The sequence below is a fragment of the Puntigrus tetrazona genome, chromosome 14 (assembly GCF_018831695.1).
Source record: "Puntigrus tetrazona isolate hp1 chromosome 14, ASM1883169v1, whole genome shotgun sequence".
Classification (NCBI taxonomy): domain Eukaryota; kingdom Metazoa; phylum Chordata; class Actinopteri; order Cypriniformes; family Cyprinidae; genus Puntigrus; species Puntigrus tetrazona.
This window is the reverse complement of record NC_056712.1, coordinates 16,414,891-16,431,444: the sequence shown is the minus strand read 5'-3', so window position 1 is coordinate 16,431,444 and position 16,554 is coordinate 16,414,891. Positions and strand designations below refer to the sequence as shown.

Sequence of the window (16,554 nt, the reverse complement as noted above, 5' to 3'; positions counted from 1 at the left end):
TATAATTAAATTACATAACTTAGCTACATGTAACTAGTTAATTCCCAACACTGCAAAGTTCTATCTGGATGATTTAGATCGGTCGCATTTCCATAAAACATTCCCTGTTTTTGCAAAGCATGTCCTAAAACACCCCAATGTAAGTTCAAAGTGTAATGTTACAATCTTATAATCTAGTAATCTAGCACAAAAATAGTTTTGGTTAATAATCTAGCTCAAAAAAAGTTGATTAATGTACAATCATTAATGTACTTATTCATTTCTAAGATTAATCTTTGACAATGCATATTTATTTGAGATCTAAATGGTTTAAAAACTCTATAGTGTTATACCGTGTGAATGTAGTTCAGTTGCTAAAAGATTTAATAAATATGTAATTAGTCCAGACAAGTTTCTTTTAAAAGGAACACAAGAAGTGATTAAAAAAGACTTTATTTCGCTTCGAGAATCACAAGTGACTTGAAGACATCAGTCAAAACAATAAATAGTCCAGTTAAAAAATATATACGTCATCAAAAAGATGACAAAAGTAGGCTAATAGTAACTAGAGGCAAACACAAGCGATAACCCTGTGCTCATGTCACGCCATGAGTCCCATGAGGTCCTTGAGGTCATTTTTCCTTCAGAGCAGTGCCAAGGTGAAAGGGGAAAGCCCTCCGTTGTAGGAGTTCAACTCCATGGTCTCCACACTAACTGGGTTGGAAGAGAAAAGGGTTCCGGTCGAAGAGCCAGTACTGGAGACTGCGGTGGGGTAAAATCTCTAGCCATGTTGGGCAGAACAGGCTGAGGAACAATGACAGGCCTATGGAGCGGAAGTGGTGTTGAGAGAGGTGACAGCGAATCAGAAAGAACGGGTAGAGAACAAGGCATGAATACATATGGAGGGGAGTTACTGGGAGAAGAGGACAGGCTGGTAAAAGTGGGAGATGATGGAGGGGAGCTACATTGTGATGATGAAGAACTGGGAGGAGAAGGCCACTGATGCAGAAGTTTAGAGCCATCCAAAGATGATTCAGGGTTTAAGAGAAGTTTCTGCTCGTAGCTCTGGCCTGATGGTGATAGAAGGAAGCACGTCCGTGCAGCTGCTTCGTTTTCTGCTTTGGATGCACCAGTTAGGCCGTTGTGACTGACCCTGAGTTTCAGAAGAACCTCCCTCTCTTCAGATGATCTGAACCTCCCACAGAAGTCTGGCACGTAGAAGTCACTGGGGAAGATGGGGTCTGTAGAAACAGACTGCTTCCGCGTGGCCTTAGGATCCATTTGATTAGAAGTCACTGCAGGGGGATTGAAAAACATCGCATAAACGATCGATAATAAATAATGCATTTAAATAGTAAATTCAGAAGGATGAAGTAAAAAGCAAAAGTAGTAAAAACGAACCCTTTGTCTCGCTTTTTCTCGTGGCCTGTTTTATGTACTGAACTGCAAGATCTAAAATCTCCGCTTTTTCCAGTTTGGGATTTTGCAAACGCTGTGGAGGAGAGAGGAAAGGTGCATTTTAGGAGTTTGTCAAGGAAGCAGCGCAGAAATAATGCGAAGTAATGCATCATAAATCGAGGGCAGGCTCTCACCGTGTCTGCGGTGTTCTTGAAAAGCAGATCTCTTAACGCGTCCAGGTTATAGTTGATTCTGTCTCTTCTCTTCTTCTCTATCACAGGCTTTAACTTCTTTAAACAAAGTTAAAAGTGAAAACTGTCAGCAGGCTTCCAACGCTATCGTTTAGGGTTTGAAATAAACATGCATTAGCCTAAGAGAAGGTGGTTTTAAATAACTTACTCTTTTGACTCCCTCTGCCTTGGTCATGTCGAGAGTCGGTCGCTTCGCTTTAATTCCTTAAACGTGGGGAAACTGCTGGAATCGAGCCAAACGGGAATTTTAAGCCTTTTGGAGTTGCTTCTGATTGGCGGAGAGGTGGCAGTGACGTAGGCCCTGTGAACTTTCCACCCAGCGATCTATTGCTTTCACCAAACAATAAACAGACGCATTATGACAGAAACAAATATATCAAATATTTAAACGTGTCGTATTCGATAGATTCATTTTTAAGCACATTTAGAAACATTTGAAGGCGCAATTGGTTCTGGGGAAAATTATTACTGTCAAAAAAGTATTTGTGTGTCGCAATAGGCCTATGCAAACATCAGCAAATGGTTTTGAATAAACAGCTGAGGACGATGCTTGAGGTGAACTGCTAAAACGCATACGGGCACAAATGGCATCTGTCCTGGCATTTTGGTGAATAAAAGTAGGCTAGCATAACAATTTCATTATACACTAAATTGAAAAGTATGTAAATAAGCCAAATCGACAATCTGCGTTGGTAAAAGCATCGCACTTTTTACAGATGAAGAACACTGAGCATAATTCGCCTGCATATTGTTTCAAATTATATAAGTGGTAACACATCCTATATCACAATGATAGAAAAAGTAGACATGCAATGTGCCATGGAAACAATTTTACGTCTATACGAAAATGCTTAATTTATTTTAAATGCACGTTTAATTTATAAAGAGCGAAAACGCGATGAGAAAAGTATGTTTTTGGAGTCGCGAGCCGAGTGAGATTAGCTCGTGTCCGTCAGTAAAAAGTACACGCGCATCCTGCTTTATGATGGAAAGGGGGATGTGAAGAGGTGTGATGCCCAGGCTTTTAGAGCAAATCTGTTAAGTGTGCTCTGAGGTAGTGTTTTGATAGAAGTGTGAGCGATTAGGCCGACCATTATTGTCCCACGCTTGTGAACTGTTGGAACGGTCAAGTGGAATTATTTTGAATCGTATTATTGGAAAAGCGTACAATGCTATTTTGTTTTTAATAAGTTGCGAGGGTTATCTAAGCTTCCGTTACGTTTTCTTTACTCGTCGGCCTGTTCTTCGTTCGTTAGGCAGGAGAATTATTTGCAAACACAAGAGAAGACCCCACACACATCAAAAGACCACTTTCAATGGAGGCCACACTTCAGTGACTCAACCGAGCAAACACGTCCTCCTTTATTATAAATGCGCTTCGGCGTATGGGGGGGATGACTGAGATCCGAGCTGATGAAAAACACTGATGTCCTTCGTTTCTATCGTGAAACTGAACTCACAAGACGAATGGCAATTCGATTTGCAAGTCAATATTCAGCTAAGCGCGTTATTCTGCATTAAATAGTCCCACAAAGCATTGGTAAATACACAACCTGCAGAAACGGTGAAAAAGCTCGGTGTTATGACTGGCCAAATGGCTAAGTGCACTTATCGATAATCATAACGGTTTGAAATTACAACAGTAATATTCCCAATCGCCTTTCAGAGGTTCTTTTAAATGGGCCTATAACGCATGTGAATGGTTCAAACCCTCTTTGATAATCTTTGGCAATACCTTAACTCAATGGCCATCGTTTAAACATCCCAGTGGGTGGCTAAATGGGTCATTATTGGCTCTTACTTCACAATTGACATTATTTACAGGCATTGTCTCTTTCGTCCAGCATGTGTGTGAATATTAATGAGGGACTAGCTCAAGGACGCCCGTGATTGGTTCGTCTACTTTTATTATTCATGAAGGGAAAAGTGGGCGTGTACTGACGGTGCCATAAATGACCTGAACTCCAAAACGGTGCTTATGATCTCATTTTGAAGCGATTTCGTTAACCGCCAAAATGAGTAAGCAAGCCGCAGACATGCCAGAACAAAAAGAGTCGAGACGGGTAAAAAAATGTTTTGTTTATTTACAATTTTCTGACCTCTGAAAATGTATTGTAACTCACATAAGCCTTACATGTTGGCTATTCTGCATATTTTGGGACAGTGTGACAAAAAGCGCTCCGAAGAACGATATTTTACCATAATATTTAAAGCCGCGCTATTTTCATGTTGCAGGTCTCGAAACCCCTCATGGAGAAAAGAAGGAGAGATCGCATCAATCAAAGCCTTGAAACTCTAAGGATGCTATTGCTTGAGAATACACACAATGAGGTAAATTAAGTACCTATAAAGACTATAAGTTAACTTAGTCTGCAAAAGGTGTCTTTATCTGACCACGTGTTCGTTTTCAATAGAAACTCAAGAACCCTAAAGTGGAAAAGGCTGAAATCCTGGAAAGTGTTGTGCACTTCTTGAGAGCTGACCAAGGACCGGGGGCCGACCCTTTTAAAATCACTAGAGGAAAAAGAGCACGCACGGAGGAGTCTGATGAGGAGCTGAGCTCACCCAGCAAATGTCAGAGCTATCGTGATGGAATGAGGACGTGTCTGATACGAGTCAGCAATTTTATTGCTGGCAAGAGCCACGAGTTTGGACAGGGAGTGGAGAAAGCATGCGGGAACCTTCACAAAGCACAGCTACTGTCCACGCCATCCCGCAGAGAGACTCAGGTGCGTCTCGGTGAGGACCCATCAGGGCCCGGGCAGCAGCATCTCGCTCTTGTCCAGCTGAGCAACTCTTGCACACCATCAGGCTGCGCGAAGCTCGCCCAAAGAACTGGTCTTTCTGCTCCCAACATGACCTCGAGTCCCAAGCAACCTGTAATGCTCTATGACGCTGTCTGGAGACCTTGGTAGGAGATCACGTCCAACGTCCCTGCAAAACTCCCCAAAGACTGAAAAGGCCAGCTCGGTCTACCGTGATTAATGATTCAGCGGCGTTGGAGCAACACTGGGACAGCAGACTGTGACTCGTGTAAATATGTGGATTTTGTACAGTAGATGCCAAAGATTTATTTTGTTATAAAAAGGCATTGAGAAGTCTGTGCCTGTATAGTGATCTTACAGCCGAACAAACGAGATACACATTTGTGTTGAGTTGAATATATTTCTCAGTTAGAGCTTTGATGCTTTTATACCAGCAGAATTTTCTTTCAAGACTTTTACTAAATCCAGTTTTGATGGAAAATAATGTACTTAACAAGGTGAACATTTCAATGGTTTTGTTCTTATTTTTTTTAACTTGAGTGCCAAGAAACTGTTCAGAGCACCGGTTTGTGTCATTTTTGTTTTTATTGTGGTGACTGCCATATATTTGTGTTCTTCTGAAACGATGAAAAATGTTAATTCGTGAGGTTTTTTTTTTTTTTTTTGGTCAGAACAAAATAACGAAGCTTTAAATTTTTGACATGTGAAATGTTCGTAAAGTATGTTCTTCTACTTTGAACAAGGAATTAAACCTCTCTGAGGATATATTCTTTTATCTTTGGCCTGCTCCTGTTTCTAATGCTTGCATGTCCATCAATTCATTTCCTAAGAGATATTCGGCATTGAACGGCATTGTTCTTCAGACGCCGGTGTGAATGTTCAGCGTTCCAACGTGATAACGGTAGATAACTCGATAACAGTCCTGGCATTTGCAGATTTTCATCGGGCAATCGTTTGGTCATCTTGGTAACGTCGCGCTTAATCTGTGGAAGATATAAAGTATTGAGGTGTAGATTGCTTAGGTGTGGTCTATACGGGCCTTTGAGCAAATGTCGGTTTAATTTATAAAAACACGATGTTGGAATTTATCATTCGATCTATTATGGTATCTTAAATGAATCCAAAATAAATCACAGATCCGCTTTTTTAGCAACAATTGGCGGAGATGAGTTGGGAAAAGTTATTATTGTTGCTTATAACAGAAACAGATTTCCACATTTAAACATGTTTGTAATCTATATATACAATAAACTCTGGATGAACTGATAAAACCAAACGTTTCGTCTTAATCCATATCACATATGCGTCCAAAATCCGACTGAACGCAAAAACCATTGATATTTAAATCACTAGGTCGTAATTAATTTTATATTAGGCTTTGACATAGCAAAAGTTAGGCCAGGTCTACTACTGTAAAGACTTAAACCGTACAATCTAAAGTATTTAAAGACTAAAAGTTGTCATAAAACCGTATGACCTGTAAAGTAGATTTAACACTAGATATAATGGCTTAGTTGTACTTAAAGCTCATACTCTGCCCTAAATCAACCTTCACGCGCAGCTTTGTTTCGCTTTGTCGCTCTGGATAAGCTCTTAGATAAACGAGTTTGGGCTGAAATGAGATTAGACCTTTGAAAGATGCCATGCACCGGCTGATGCCTGAACCGGTTATTACAGACAGATAAGTCTCCCAAATGCCATTCAACACAAAGGGTGTAAATAGATTATCCAGACCGGATGTGTGCTTTTGTCTGTTCTGATCAACAAAGAGCAACGCGCGCAGCCAAGTATATCAAACGCACAATTACAAAATGCAGATGTGATTTAAAGCGGTCCTATAAATTATTTTTGACTATCGAATGTCGTGTTTCCGCCAAAGATTTTAAATCCGTGCCAATTCAGTTAGATCTCAGAAGTTTAGCAGGCTGTAAAGTTGCTCTTATACGCAACCATTTATTATTTGCATCTCTTATCTCTTATTTCATCACATCGCTACTTTTTTTTAGCCTGCATATATGCTATTTTAAATACCGAAACTTGGCATCTTGCTTTCTTGCTTTCAAAACTTCAACTTACATCCTAAACATTTCCCCCTAAACTTAACTCGCTCATGGCGGGTTGATTTGACACGATCTAGTCAGTCTTCTTTATCGAGCAAACAAGCTGCGTGTGGTTTATTTTATTTTTTTGCGCCTGTTGTCAGATGTTGCCAAATTGCGCGCGAGCGTTAGGTGCTGCCTTTCTCCTCCGACTGTCACCTAACTCGTGGGAACGGCGTTTATAGCAAGGCCGTCGTCCCGCTTCACCAGTCCGGCATGTGGTCATCCTGGCCATTTGGCAAAGAGCTGTAAAATTAAACCGGCGCGTGTTCTGACCCGGTTATAAAAACAAGCGCAGCGCGCGTGTTTAGGTGACGACGGACACGCGCGCGCGTTTTGCCGTGACGCATAAAAATAATAAATGAACGCTGTGGCACTCTACTTCAAACGACAGTTCGAGCAATGCATGTTTGTTTTCAACAATTACATGTAATATTGTTATTGCGTGTTCACGTCGGAAGCTTGGCGTCATCTCAAAGCCCGGAGTGATAAAGCTTCCATTATCGTGCATAATGCACCCTACTTAGTCCAAAGGGTCTACCTACTTCAAAAAGGCGTATAATACCTCAAAGTCTGTTTAATTAGCTTTGCATATTATTGCTTCGATAAATAGCTAATCCCTTTAGAAGCTTTTCGCCACAGTTTACGATTTGGAGTTAATGCGGGTGCGTTGGCAACCTGCTTTTAAAGCGTATACAGCTCCCTTACAAGTAGCGCCGTGCTTCTAATGCCTTTTATTCATGTGCGTTAATCCCCGGCGGGTGGGAAATGAAGGGGGACAGGTCCCCCTCCGCGGGATATTAATTGGAGGTAAGCATCCACAATGCGGACGTCTGTGCTTCAGCGCTTCTCCATTGCGCGTCTGATGGCCTGTTGCGCAGGGGCGGATGCACGCCCTGTTGACCGAGCGCTTCAATGACATTACCCTGAGCAACATCTGGCCGCATGCACCACTCGCCTGCCCCTTTAATTAGAAAAACGAGCCGCCTCACTGGTCCACTCTCAAGGCCTTGGCGCATAGTGATGCACAGCAGTGTGAGGTATTACCTGACCAAGGTCTTGAGCTTTTCAGAATCATTTGTGCATGCAGATCCACAAGCCTTGCTGTTCCATTAATAAAAAAAATAGTTGTACTTTTACTATGACCTGAGGTACCCGCAATTCATTTTATAAAACGAAATGGAGAAGAATGGAGAAACTTTCCCATACATTTCTACACATTCTACAGGCAATCCCATGAAACAGGAAAGAGAATTGTACTTGTATTTTTTTTTATTATCTAACCTACCATTTTTCCTAAAAGCATCAGTGTATTTATTGGCATTTATTGAAAACAGCAACAAATCGTCCTAAACAAGCCAAAAAATGCATACAGGGAATCAATGAAATTTCTTGTCGTTTATCTATATTTTAAAACAGTATATAACTGCGATTTATATTCAACGTATTTGTGTATTTTTTGGATTCCTGTGCCATACAGAGAATATACAGTACACTAAAATACATAAAATAAAATGTAGAAGACAACGTATTGAACCATTTAATTTTATCAAGTTTGTTGTATGAAAAACCAAGCTTTCAATTCCTTTTAGTCTATGTAGTCGTTTCAGAATTATGCATTATTGCATTTGAATTTAGTATAAAGTAACCCAAACTCAGTATAATCCCATGTTAAAAACTTGTGGCAGGTATCACGTTGTTCACTATTTATAAAGACACTTTTCACAGAATGCCACGAGGTACTTCAGTTATTATTAGTGTAAAAATGATTCAGTGAGTGTTACAACACAGTGTAGCGTTAGTGCTTTTTTGCTATTAGAGCAAATAAGAACTCAAATTATATTTTTGCAGTTATGTATTATATTTTGTAGTTCACCTGTTTTCCCAACTAAGGGTCCACTGATGTCAAAACGAGAATGTTTCACAAAAAGAGGAGGCTGGACATAAATAACCAAAATTTATTGACAGCATCAAACAAAAAACCTACAGGATTCTGTTAACAGACATGTGAACAAGCATGTGTTATTAGCAGGCATATTCAGTCTCTGAGTTTTGCCGGACAGGACTAGTGTCCAGAATCATAATCCATTTTAAGCTTTCCCAACAGCCTGACCCTGAGCGCGCTGGTACTCCTGCTGCAGGCTGGACAGAACTTCCCGATGCTGCTCAGACTTCCTCTCCATCTCCTTCAGTACGGTTTCATAGCGCTGACTGTGACCGAGAAGAGATCAGTTAGGGGGATTGCCTATGTGAGCCACGCACTCGAATAACAAAGTCAAATGCAAAACTTACATTTCACCATTGATGTATTCCAATCTCTTGCTCACTGTTGCTTTGGCTTCATCTAGATCTTGCTTGACCAGAACTGGTCCAATTAGTTTGTAAACTGTATTTTGGCTGTCCAACATTGTAAGCTCCTACAAAGGGACGACATGCGGTAAAGCATAATTTTTTTTTAAAAAGGTATGTGATAATGAGGTAATGTAGCATGTCATAAATGTGGAAGATGCACTGTAATCTTACCTCCTTAACAATATTATTTTCGGTCAACTGTGCCTCCAATTTCTGTCTCGCTGACATACTTTTACTGACATCTGTGGAAAATAAAACGACTTGAATACAAAGCTATATAAAATATACATTGTATTAATCGAACACGTTACAAAGACAAACACTTTTTAGTGACTATTATGCGTTAGTGATCATTATGACAGTTCAAGACATTGACTAACAAGCTCAATCAGTCATTCTTCGGGGGCCTAATTTGTAATTACAGGCACTTCTTTGTGCATTAAAGTAAAATATGATTCAAATGCGAGTCAATATGCAGACGCAGAGAGTGTTGGGAGGACTGCTAACATGGATAGCTGTCTAGCTAGCGCTGTGATGGCATACCTTTCTGCAGTTGTTGATATTTCTCCAACTCAGACTGTAACTTCTTCTGAATCGCTTCAGCCATCACAACAGCTATTCTAACAACGGGCCCCTTTATATGTTGCTATGTGACAACAAGCGGAGATATCTTACAACAAAAGCAGCGAGCCAGCACACGGTTCATGCAACACGGTCTGGGGCGCACGGGAAATGACGCAATGCTCACGTGGGCGGTTTGACAGGCGACGAAAAGGGTCGCTTCGCCATCTAGTGTTGAAGCCCAGTAAATGCAAAACGCTCATTGGTTTTCACTGACGACACTTCAGATAAACACTGTGATTTATGTTATATTTAAATGTTATGTAGCGTTCCCTACGAATAACATTCATTATATAAATACGACATTCCTCCTGTATGTATAGGTGTAATACTCCTCCTGTCCGTATGGGGGCAGTCTTTCTGGTTTCACCAAACCGTCTGAAGTGACAGCAAAGGCAACATGGCAGCGCGCATGGTTTAAATACTAACGTGAAGGTCCTTTTTCGGGTGTACGCGAGCACATATCATCAAACCAGCAGGTAATGTAAACCATATCTTTACTTATATCGTAATTAAATGCGACTTGTGTCTTGTACGTGAAGCTGCTCATTAAGCATCTTTAGGTAAAACACCTTCATGTGCTATATGATGCGTTGTTATTTTAAAGCTCTGTTATTACAATCGTGACTGCTAATTCTATCTTTTCAAAAAGCGTTTTATTCCGTTCTTTAAACTGTGTGAAATTACAAAACACAGCAATGCTTAAATTGCACGGGTTGTAATTATCGGTTGTTTAAATGAAGGATTATGGTTTTCCACTATTTACTAATGTGCTCGTTATGCTTTAAAGTACTAAATATGTTAGCTGCATGTGTATTGGGAGACGTTGCATGCTTCATTTTATAGAGTTTTGACAGACAGCATCCGTCAAAGGGCAAACAGGGATTTAAACAGCTGTGGTCACGTGGATGCGTGCTTTGGCGACGTAAAACGTTCAGCATTGAACCAAGTTAGTTTTCATTTTGTAGTCAAAAACAGCCCTTTTGGAGCATGCAACCCCACAAGTACATTTTGGTCACAAATGTTGTTAGATTAAATAGACTATTGTTTAAAATGAACTGGATTTATGTAGCCATAATATGTGCCGTATTATTCAGTACAGTGATATTGCTGTTCATTCTTATTATTGTTATTATTATGCTTTTTATTGTTGTTATCCTGACACCGCTGCAGGTTGGGTGTGTTTTTTGATATGTTGATGAAGTATAATGGTCTAAAGGGTCTTTGAGATATTTGTAAATAAAATAAAGGGTCTGGATTAAATATGGTGCCTGAAGTCTATTTTGGCCCTTGATTGTTTTAAGTGTGATCTCTGCAGTTTGAGTGGCACATTTCAGAGCTGGATGTTGTGAAAGACTGCCTTTTGACACAATAGCTCACCTCCGAGCCTGTTTTGTGAGAGAGCCAGAGAAACCGCTCTGCGCTGTTGCTCATTTCCATTTTGTGAAGGTGCAGCAGAAAGCAGACTGCTTTATTCTGAGAAAGGATGGAATGGAATTCGGTAACTATTTTATGCAAACTAAAACTATAAATTTGTCCTTGGGGTGGAAACGTATACAAAAAAAAACATTTTCAGAGGGAAGCAAAGAGTAAGATACTAAGCGGATAGTTGACCTAAAACACACTCTTTATCACTAATTAAACCAGAATATTCCCACCTTTTTACATTTGTTGACTGAAACCCGTGTTGTTAATGATGTTATATTTGACACAGTAGTGATGCTTCAATGTCGTTTGAGTATTCCCACCTTTTTCTGCTTGTAAATTAGAAGGCAGTTTAGCTCTTTGCTGAGGTTATCACAAATTATACTCTGCGGTCTTGTCAAAATCAATATGCACCTGCAGGGCATCAGAGGAATTGAGCTGAATTCCGAAACAGCAGCCTGCTTGCTGAATTGTGACTTGTATTGCACCATTGTTTGTTATTTGAGGAGGACAGAATCTCAGTTTTGTGTCTGCGCTGCTTCATTTAGCCGCATTTAGCGAGCAAATGTTTTCATTTACTGTTGTACACAACAGCGAAAGCAGGAAGGCCAGTTTTCCCCACATCTTCCCATTTTGTGCAAGCTGGTAGAAGGAATTAAATCATTTTACCAGTCATTTCTGCTATGCGTAAATGTTTTATACACTTTCCTCCTCATTTATTTTCCAGCTTTTGTCTACTTTGCGAAAACCACAATCGCTTGTTCAGCAGTATTTTAAATGGGCTATTCTTGCCTCAACAAACATGTTTTCCCATGTCTGCAAGTTCAATTTGTCTCAAACCAAAAACAGATATATCAAGAGAACGAGAATCCAAATGAACTGGCTGGCTTTCAAAAGTGGAGCTGTAAATCTATAAATGTAAATGTGAAGCTGCAGAGGGAATGATTTTGAGGTTCTTAAATCACTTCATAAAGAGAGTCCTGTCTCTCTTTGTCATCTTAAATCACGAATGATGTAGCCATGCTAATGCCATTGACTCCCTTGACTATTTCATTTTCCTGAAACCTGCTTTTATCCCTTTGAACTGAAGTTTGACAGAACAGAGCTGCTTTAGGTCTCTGAGGTTTTTTCTTGCGTTACTGCTTTCTCTGAATTTGCATTAAGATATTAATTCACTTTACCGAGTCCAGGGATTTTTAACATCCAATTTTTTTTTTTTTTTTTTTGGGCAATGGACAAAATGCTTAACAAAATAAATAAATAAACCTTAGCCACGTTCATTTATTGCTAATGGTATATTGCCCTATTTTCCCAGTGCAATTTAAAATCCCAGAGCTTGGCATTTCCTTTTTATCATTGTTATGGCCAAGATACTTCAGCGTGAAACATTGCAACAATTCATTTTCAGGAAGCAATTGTTTGTGCACCTACTTCATTATTCTCTGTTCAAAGAACGTAGAATAGAATCATATTGGATAAAGATTCATTTGTAGCAAACAAACAGATACGGATGTGCCATGCAGTAATGGTTTCAGCATTTCCAGATCCTTAAATGAGCCTAAAATCTGAAATGGTAAACAAATCAAATCATTATTTTCCCTGGGTAAAATGCTGTTAGGTCATACAGTAGCTGTATTTTCAAGTCCCCAGTATTTCACAGCTGTTTGCAACACTGATAAGAATAAGAAACGAGCAGCAAACCAGCACATTAAAATGATTTCTGAAGGATCACATAACCCTGAGTTTAATGGCTGATGGAAGTTCTGCCTTGCTATTTTAAAATACGTTCAAAAAGTTTGTTTAAAGAAATGCAACCTTGGTGAGCATAAGAGACTTAAAATTGAAATCTTATCAGGCGTAAGCTACAAAGGTAGTGTGTACATGCTGTTTCTTATTTCCTAATCGCAGTACTTCAAACAAAACATGTTTTTGTTCTTGAGAATATCAAATGTTTTTTCCCAAGCAATTTAATCTAATTTGAAAAGCCAAAGAGTGCTTCAAAGCAGGAAACCTAGCGAGCACGGCAAAGTTTGACAGAACATGCCTGCAGTGTATAGTCATTCATCCTCAGACTTTTTTTCTTTCATCGTGTATTTTACATCCCCATCACGTCAACAGAGTTGCTTTAAATGGGAAGAAATTTCATGCATGTTTCTTCAAAACAGTCAGAAACACTGTTATTGTCGACACCAAGTAAACCGTCCCTCAAAAAAAGTAAATTGGTGCCAAACACAATGTTCCGAATAAATTGCTTCAATTCAGCTCACAGGATTGTTGATTGTCCTCTTCTGCTTCTGAATATGTTAAAACGGTTGGACCACCTGCCAAGAAGTGGAGGTTTACCAGCAGCCCAACCTTCCCCGACTGCCTCTTAAATTGATTTGAGCTTCAGCATGCTTTTTAAAACGGCAAAATATGTTTGGAGAACAGCATGAAATAGAACGGCGAAATGAAGGCCAGCATGTGATTGGCATTTTAAAGAAAACCCTGAGAATAATTTTTTAACGCGGTGTGATTTTTGCCTATATCTGCTGCTTCTGCTCTCCACAGATAGCCTGTGTATTCTGAGATCCAAGACGTTCGCGAAAAGCTCTCCTTGCTCGTCTCCTTGCGCGCACAGATGCGAGGATTAACCTGGCATTAAAACCAATGGCGCGTTCCAGCGTGTGGCTAGCGAGGTGTGTTTATTTCACCTCCGTCCTCATCTCCCTTGCATTTATGAATATATAAATAGTCGGGTTAACCTGGGAACGGAGCGCTGTGAATAATTTGGAGATATTGTTTTCACCTGGTTTGAACTGTCACAGAATGAGTCAAGTTCTCTGTTATATTTGTAATTAGCCAGGCTGCGATCGGCTGAATGCGTAATGGGCTCTATTGCCTTTGGTGTATATCAGATTACGGGGTGTGGTTTTTATGACTCATGCTTCCCTGAGCGCATATGTTTCAGGCCATTTCCACCACTCAACTAATTGATTGAATCATGTAATTGAATTCCGTCTTGAATGGAAAAACCAGGTACCACTCTTTCGCCCTTGCGCTTGACGCTAATTCTGTGCGTGTTTTGGAGCTTGAACGGTGGCTACCGTCCAATCTGCTCCATCGACCCTTCCTGATCTGGACCCATAGAGCGCTAGCTAACCGTAATGGATCAGCAGAGTGCAGGGAATCGTTGAAGGCAGCCAAGCACAGAAGCTCCTCGAGTGCGTGACGCACCTGTGCTTTTATCCCTTATCTCTGAAGGGCCTGAGGTTTCATAGCACTTCGCCTCGCGACTGTCTTCACTTACAGCGTCTCGAGATAAGGCCGCCATGCACTCCTGGGAGAGCTTTTATGGATTGGAGAGCTTTTGTGTAACTCACTTTTCAACCTCTGGACATGTATTGATTTTTTTTTTTTTTTTTTTTTTTGTTGAATTTTTAATGAATTAAGGAGACTTCAATAATTACCTTTCCCAACAGGCAAAGGGGACGGACAGACGTGTGGCAGGCCAGACACCTAGACAATGTCGAAGATATCTAAAGCAGCCAGGGTGGTGAAAAAGGTGGATACTGGATCTGTGATCAAAGCAATTTTAAGGTCCGGCCAGGCAGCTCCTGGGCCTCCACTGGGCCCCATCCTAGGACAGGTAAGCTTTTAGACCTCTATCTTTCAACACTGATTTGATTTCCTGCTTCATTATTTTATTCTTTATTATGTTTGCGGTCTTTGCTTTGCAGTGGTTCTTAACCAGCTCTTTTTTTTTTTCCAATTAATTTTAGCACATCTCATTCTTAATAGGATTTTGATAAAACGATTATTTAATTTTTAAAAATGTTTTTTTTTTTGCATGGAGTATCCCTTTAAGACAATATTAATATTTCATAAATTAATTCACAAGGAAATTTGTGAAGATTACCATGATGAACAAAGCAGGTTATAATTAGAAACTTTTGTTGGTCACAGAGATTAATTTTTGGAATAATCCAAAAAGCCAAAAGAAAACCCTGTTGTGTTTTTTGTAAGAGAGATATTAACTTATGAGCTAGCCTACAAAAACACATTTTTGTTTTTACTGTTGGAATCCTGAAATTACATATTTCAATAGACAGAAAATAAGAGTGTCTGGCATTTGAATATTGCTGCTTGTAATGGTGGTCTTCGGAGTTAAAGAGGCTGAGAACCACTGCTCTTGTGGTCAAGAAAGCGCCACGGTGTGAACAGTGCTATGTTACGAGCATGTCAGCTGTCACTGCTCTATAGCTTTGACCGTTTGAAATTGCCTTCTGAAGCAGTTGAACGTTCAGTAACAAACATCCAATTTCATTCATTTACAGCCATGTTTTCCTCCACCATAGGGACTGTCTGGGCAAACCGTTTAGCCAAATGTTGACACAGGCTTACCTCTGTTCACATATGTAAAGCACATTCATAACTAACAAGCTAATTACAGCTGCAATGATGTCATTACAGTCCCTTGCCCATCCTGATGATAATAAATGAGACACATTTTCTTCTGCCAGTGCGAGTCAACCTGGCCTCTTGAGTGTGCTTGCCTGCTGAAGAAAGCTGTTGTGAACTAAATATGAGGTGTAATGAGCATCAGTCAAGCAGAGCGGCACCATATGTCAGTTAAACACATGCAGTCGCGTGTTTGAGCATGTGTCTACCCCTGCTCTTGTCAGCTCTGTTTGAGCTCTGCTTTGCCTTTGTGCCTATGCTGCCATCTTTGGCTCAACTTTTATGTGTATTAAACTGTAAATAAATTGCAGGCAGCAGGCCTTCAGCTTACAGCTCTGGCCCTTTAATCTTCCCGCTTTCTCCTTCCTTCGTTTTTTCTCTCGTCTGCCTAACCATCCCTGACAGGGTAAGCGCATAGAGGTAGGCTGCCTGTCGGCCGGGGGGCAAATTTAAACAAACGAGAGAAATAAAAGAGGGAGCTCTGGAGGAGAGGGGGGAAACTGACAGCTTCTGTGGAGGAGAGTAATTACAGTCCAGAGAGAAATTAACTCAGCCGGATGGAGGAGAGAAACAGAGGACAGAATAAAAGAGGGGTGTATAAGACAATAGTTCAAGTGTTTTGTACATGGAGACCAGGCAGACTAACACTGTGCTCAGTTGAGGTAAATGGGTGAATTTCTGAAACAAGTTCACATCTCATTTCATCCCTAAAAATCAAAAGAAAATCGATATATTTACTATGTATTTTTTGCGATAAGACATTATTTTTATGTTAAGAATGGGATCATTTGCCTGAAAGTTATCATTATGTGTTACAGACGTTTTAACTCTTATTTTTTCTTAAGCTTATATAGATACATAAATTATATATGCATACTGTAAAAGGTGTTCTTTTGAAATTTCTGTTCGTCAAGGAATCTTTAAAGTAAATGCATCGGTTTCCACCAAAATATTAAACTGATTAATATTAAAACTGATTTCAACATTGATGATAATGTTTCTTGAGCAGCAAATCAGCATATTATAATGATTCTCACAGGAATAAATTACGTATTAAATTACAGTTTAAAATGTAAGTATTAACAGAAAAGTTTTAATTGTAATGATATTCATCAATATTACTGTTTTTACTGTATTTTTAACAGATACAAAAAAGCTTTGGTGACCCCAATATTTTTATTAAAAAAAATTGTTATGCAAAACATTTAATTTTGGGGTGAAATA

The 16,554-nt window shown here is 39.7% G+C and overlaps 4 protein-coding genes across 5 annotated transcripts in view; 2 read left to right on the top strand and 2 right to left on the bottom strand.

Annotated features, from left to right (window-relative positions):
* Window positions 1-460: 460 nt before the first annotated feature.
* On the bottom strand, window positions 461-1,844 carry her11 (hairy-related 11). The gene is made up of 4 exons (XM_043257724.1): window positions 1,777-1,844; window positions 1,572-1,667; window positions 1,381-1,471; window positions 461-1,274 (listed from the first exon to the last, which is right to left on the bottom strand). Exons 1-4 carry the CDS (start codon window positions 1,801-1,803, stop codon window positions 670-672), a joined length of 819 nt encoding a protein of 272 aa, XP_043113659.1. The 5' UTR covers window positions 1,804-1,844; the 3' UTR covers window positions 461-669.
* Window positions 1,845-3,643: 1,799 nt separating this feature from the next.
* On the top strand, window positions 3,644-4,543 carry her5 (hairy-related 5). The gene is made up of 3 exons (XM_043256512.1): window positions 3,644-3,691; window positions 3,864-3,959; window positions 4,043-4,543. The coding sequence occupies exons 1-3, from the start codon at window positions 3,644-3,646 to the stop codon at window positions 4,541-4,543; spliced, it is 645 nt and encodes a 214-aa protein (XP_043112447.1).
* Window positions 4,544-8,436: 3,893 nt separating this feature from the next.
* pfdn6 (prefoldin subunit 6) lies at window positions 8,437-9,580 on the bottom strand. 2 transcript variants are annotated; one of them, XM_043257511.1, is made up of 4 exons: window positions 9,388-9,580; window positions 9,016-9,086; window positions 8,785-8,909; window positions 8,437-8,703 (listed from the first exon to the last, which is right to left on the bottom strand). In XM_043257511.1, the coding sequence occupies exons 1-4, from the start codon at window positions 9,449-9,451 to the stop codon at window positions 8,583-8,585; spliced, it is 381 nt and encodes a 126-aa protein (XP_043113446.1). In that variant the 5' UTR covers window positions 9,452-9,580; the 3' UTR covers window positions 8,437-8,582. The 2 variants fall into 2 exon arrangements, with proteins under 2 accessions (XP_043113446.1, XP_043113447.1); XM_043257512.1 differs by having other exon boundaries at window positions 9,520-9,573.
* Window positions 9,581-9,797: 217 nt separating this feature from the next.
* The window catches only part of mrpl11 (mitochondrial ribosomal protein L11), a 28,945-nt gene continuing 22,188 nt past the window's right edge, over window positions 9,798-16,554 (top strand). The window contains exons 1-2 of the mRNA XM_043258073.1: window positions 9,798-9,944; window positions 14,352-14,518. Of these exons, the coding sequence (XP_043114008.1) occupies window positions 14,396-14,518 (123 nt within the window). The 5' untranslated portion in view covers window positions 9,798-9,944; window positions 14,352-14,395. The remainder of the gene's footprint in view (window positions 9,945-14,351; window positions 14,519-16,554) is intronic.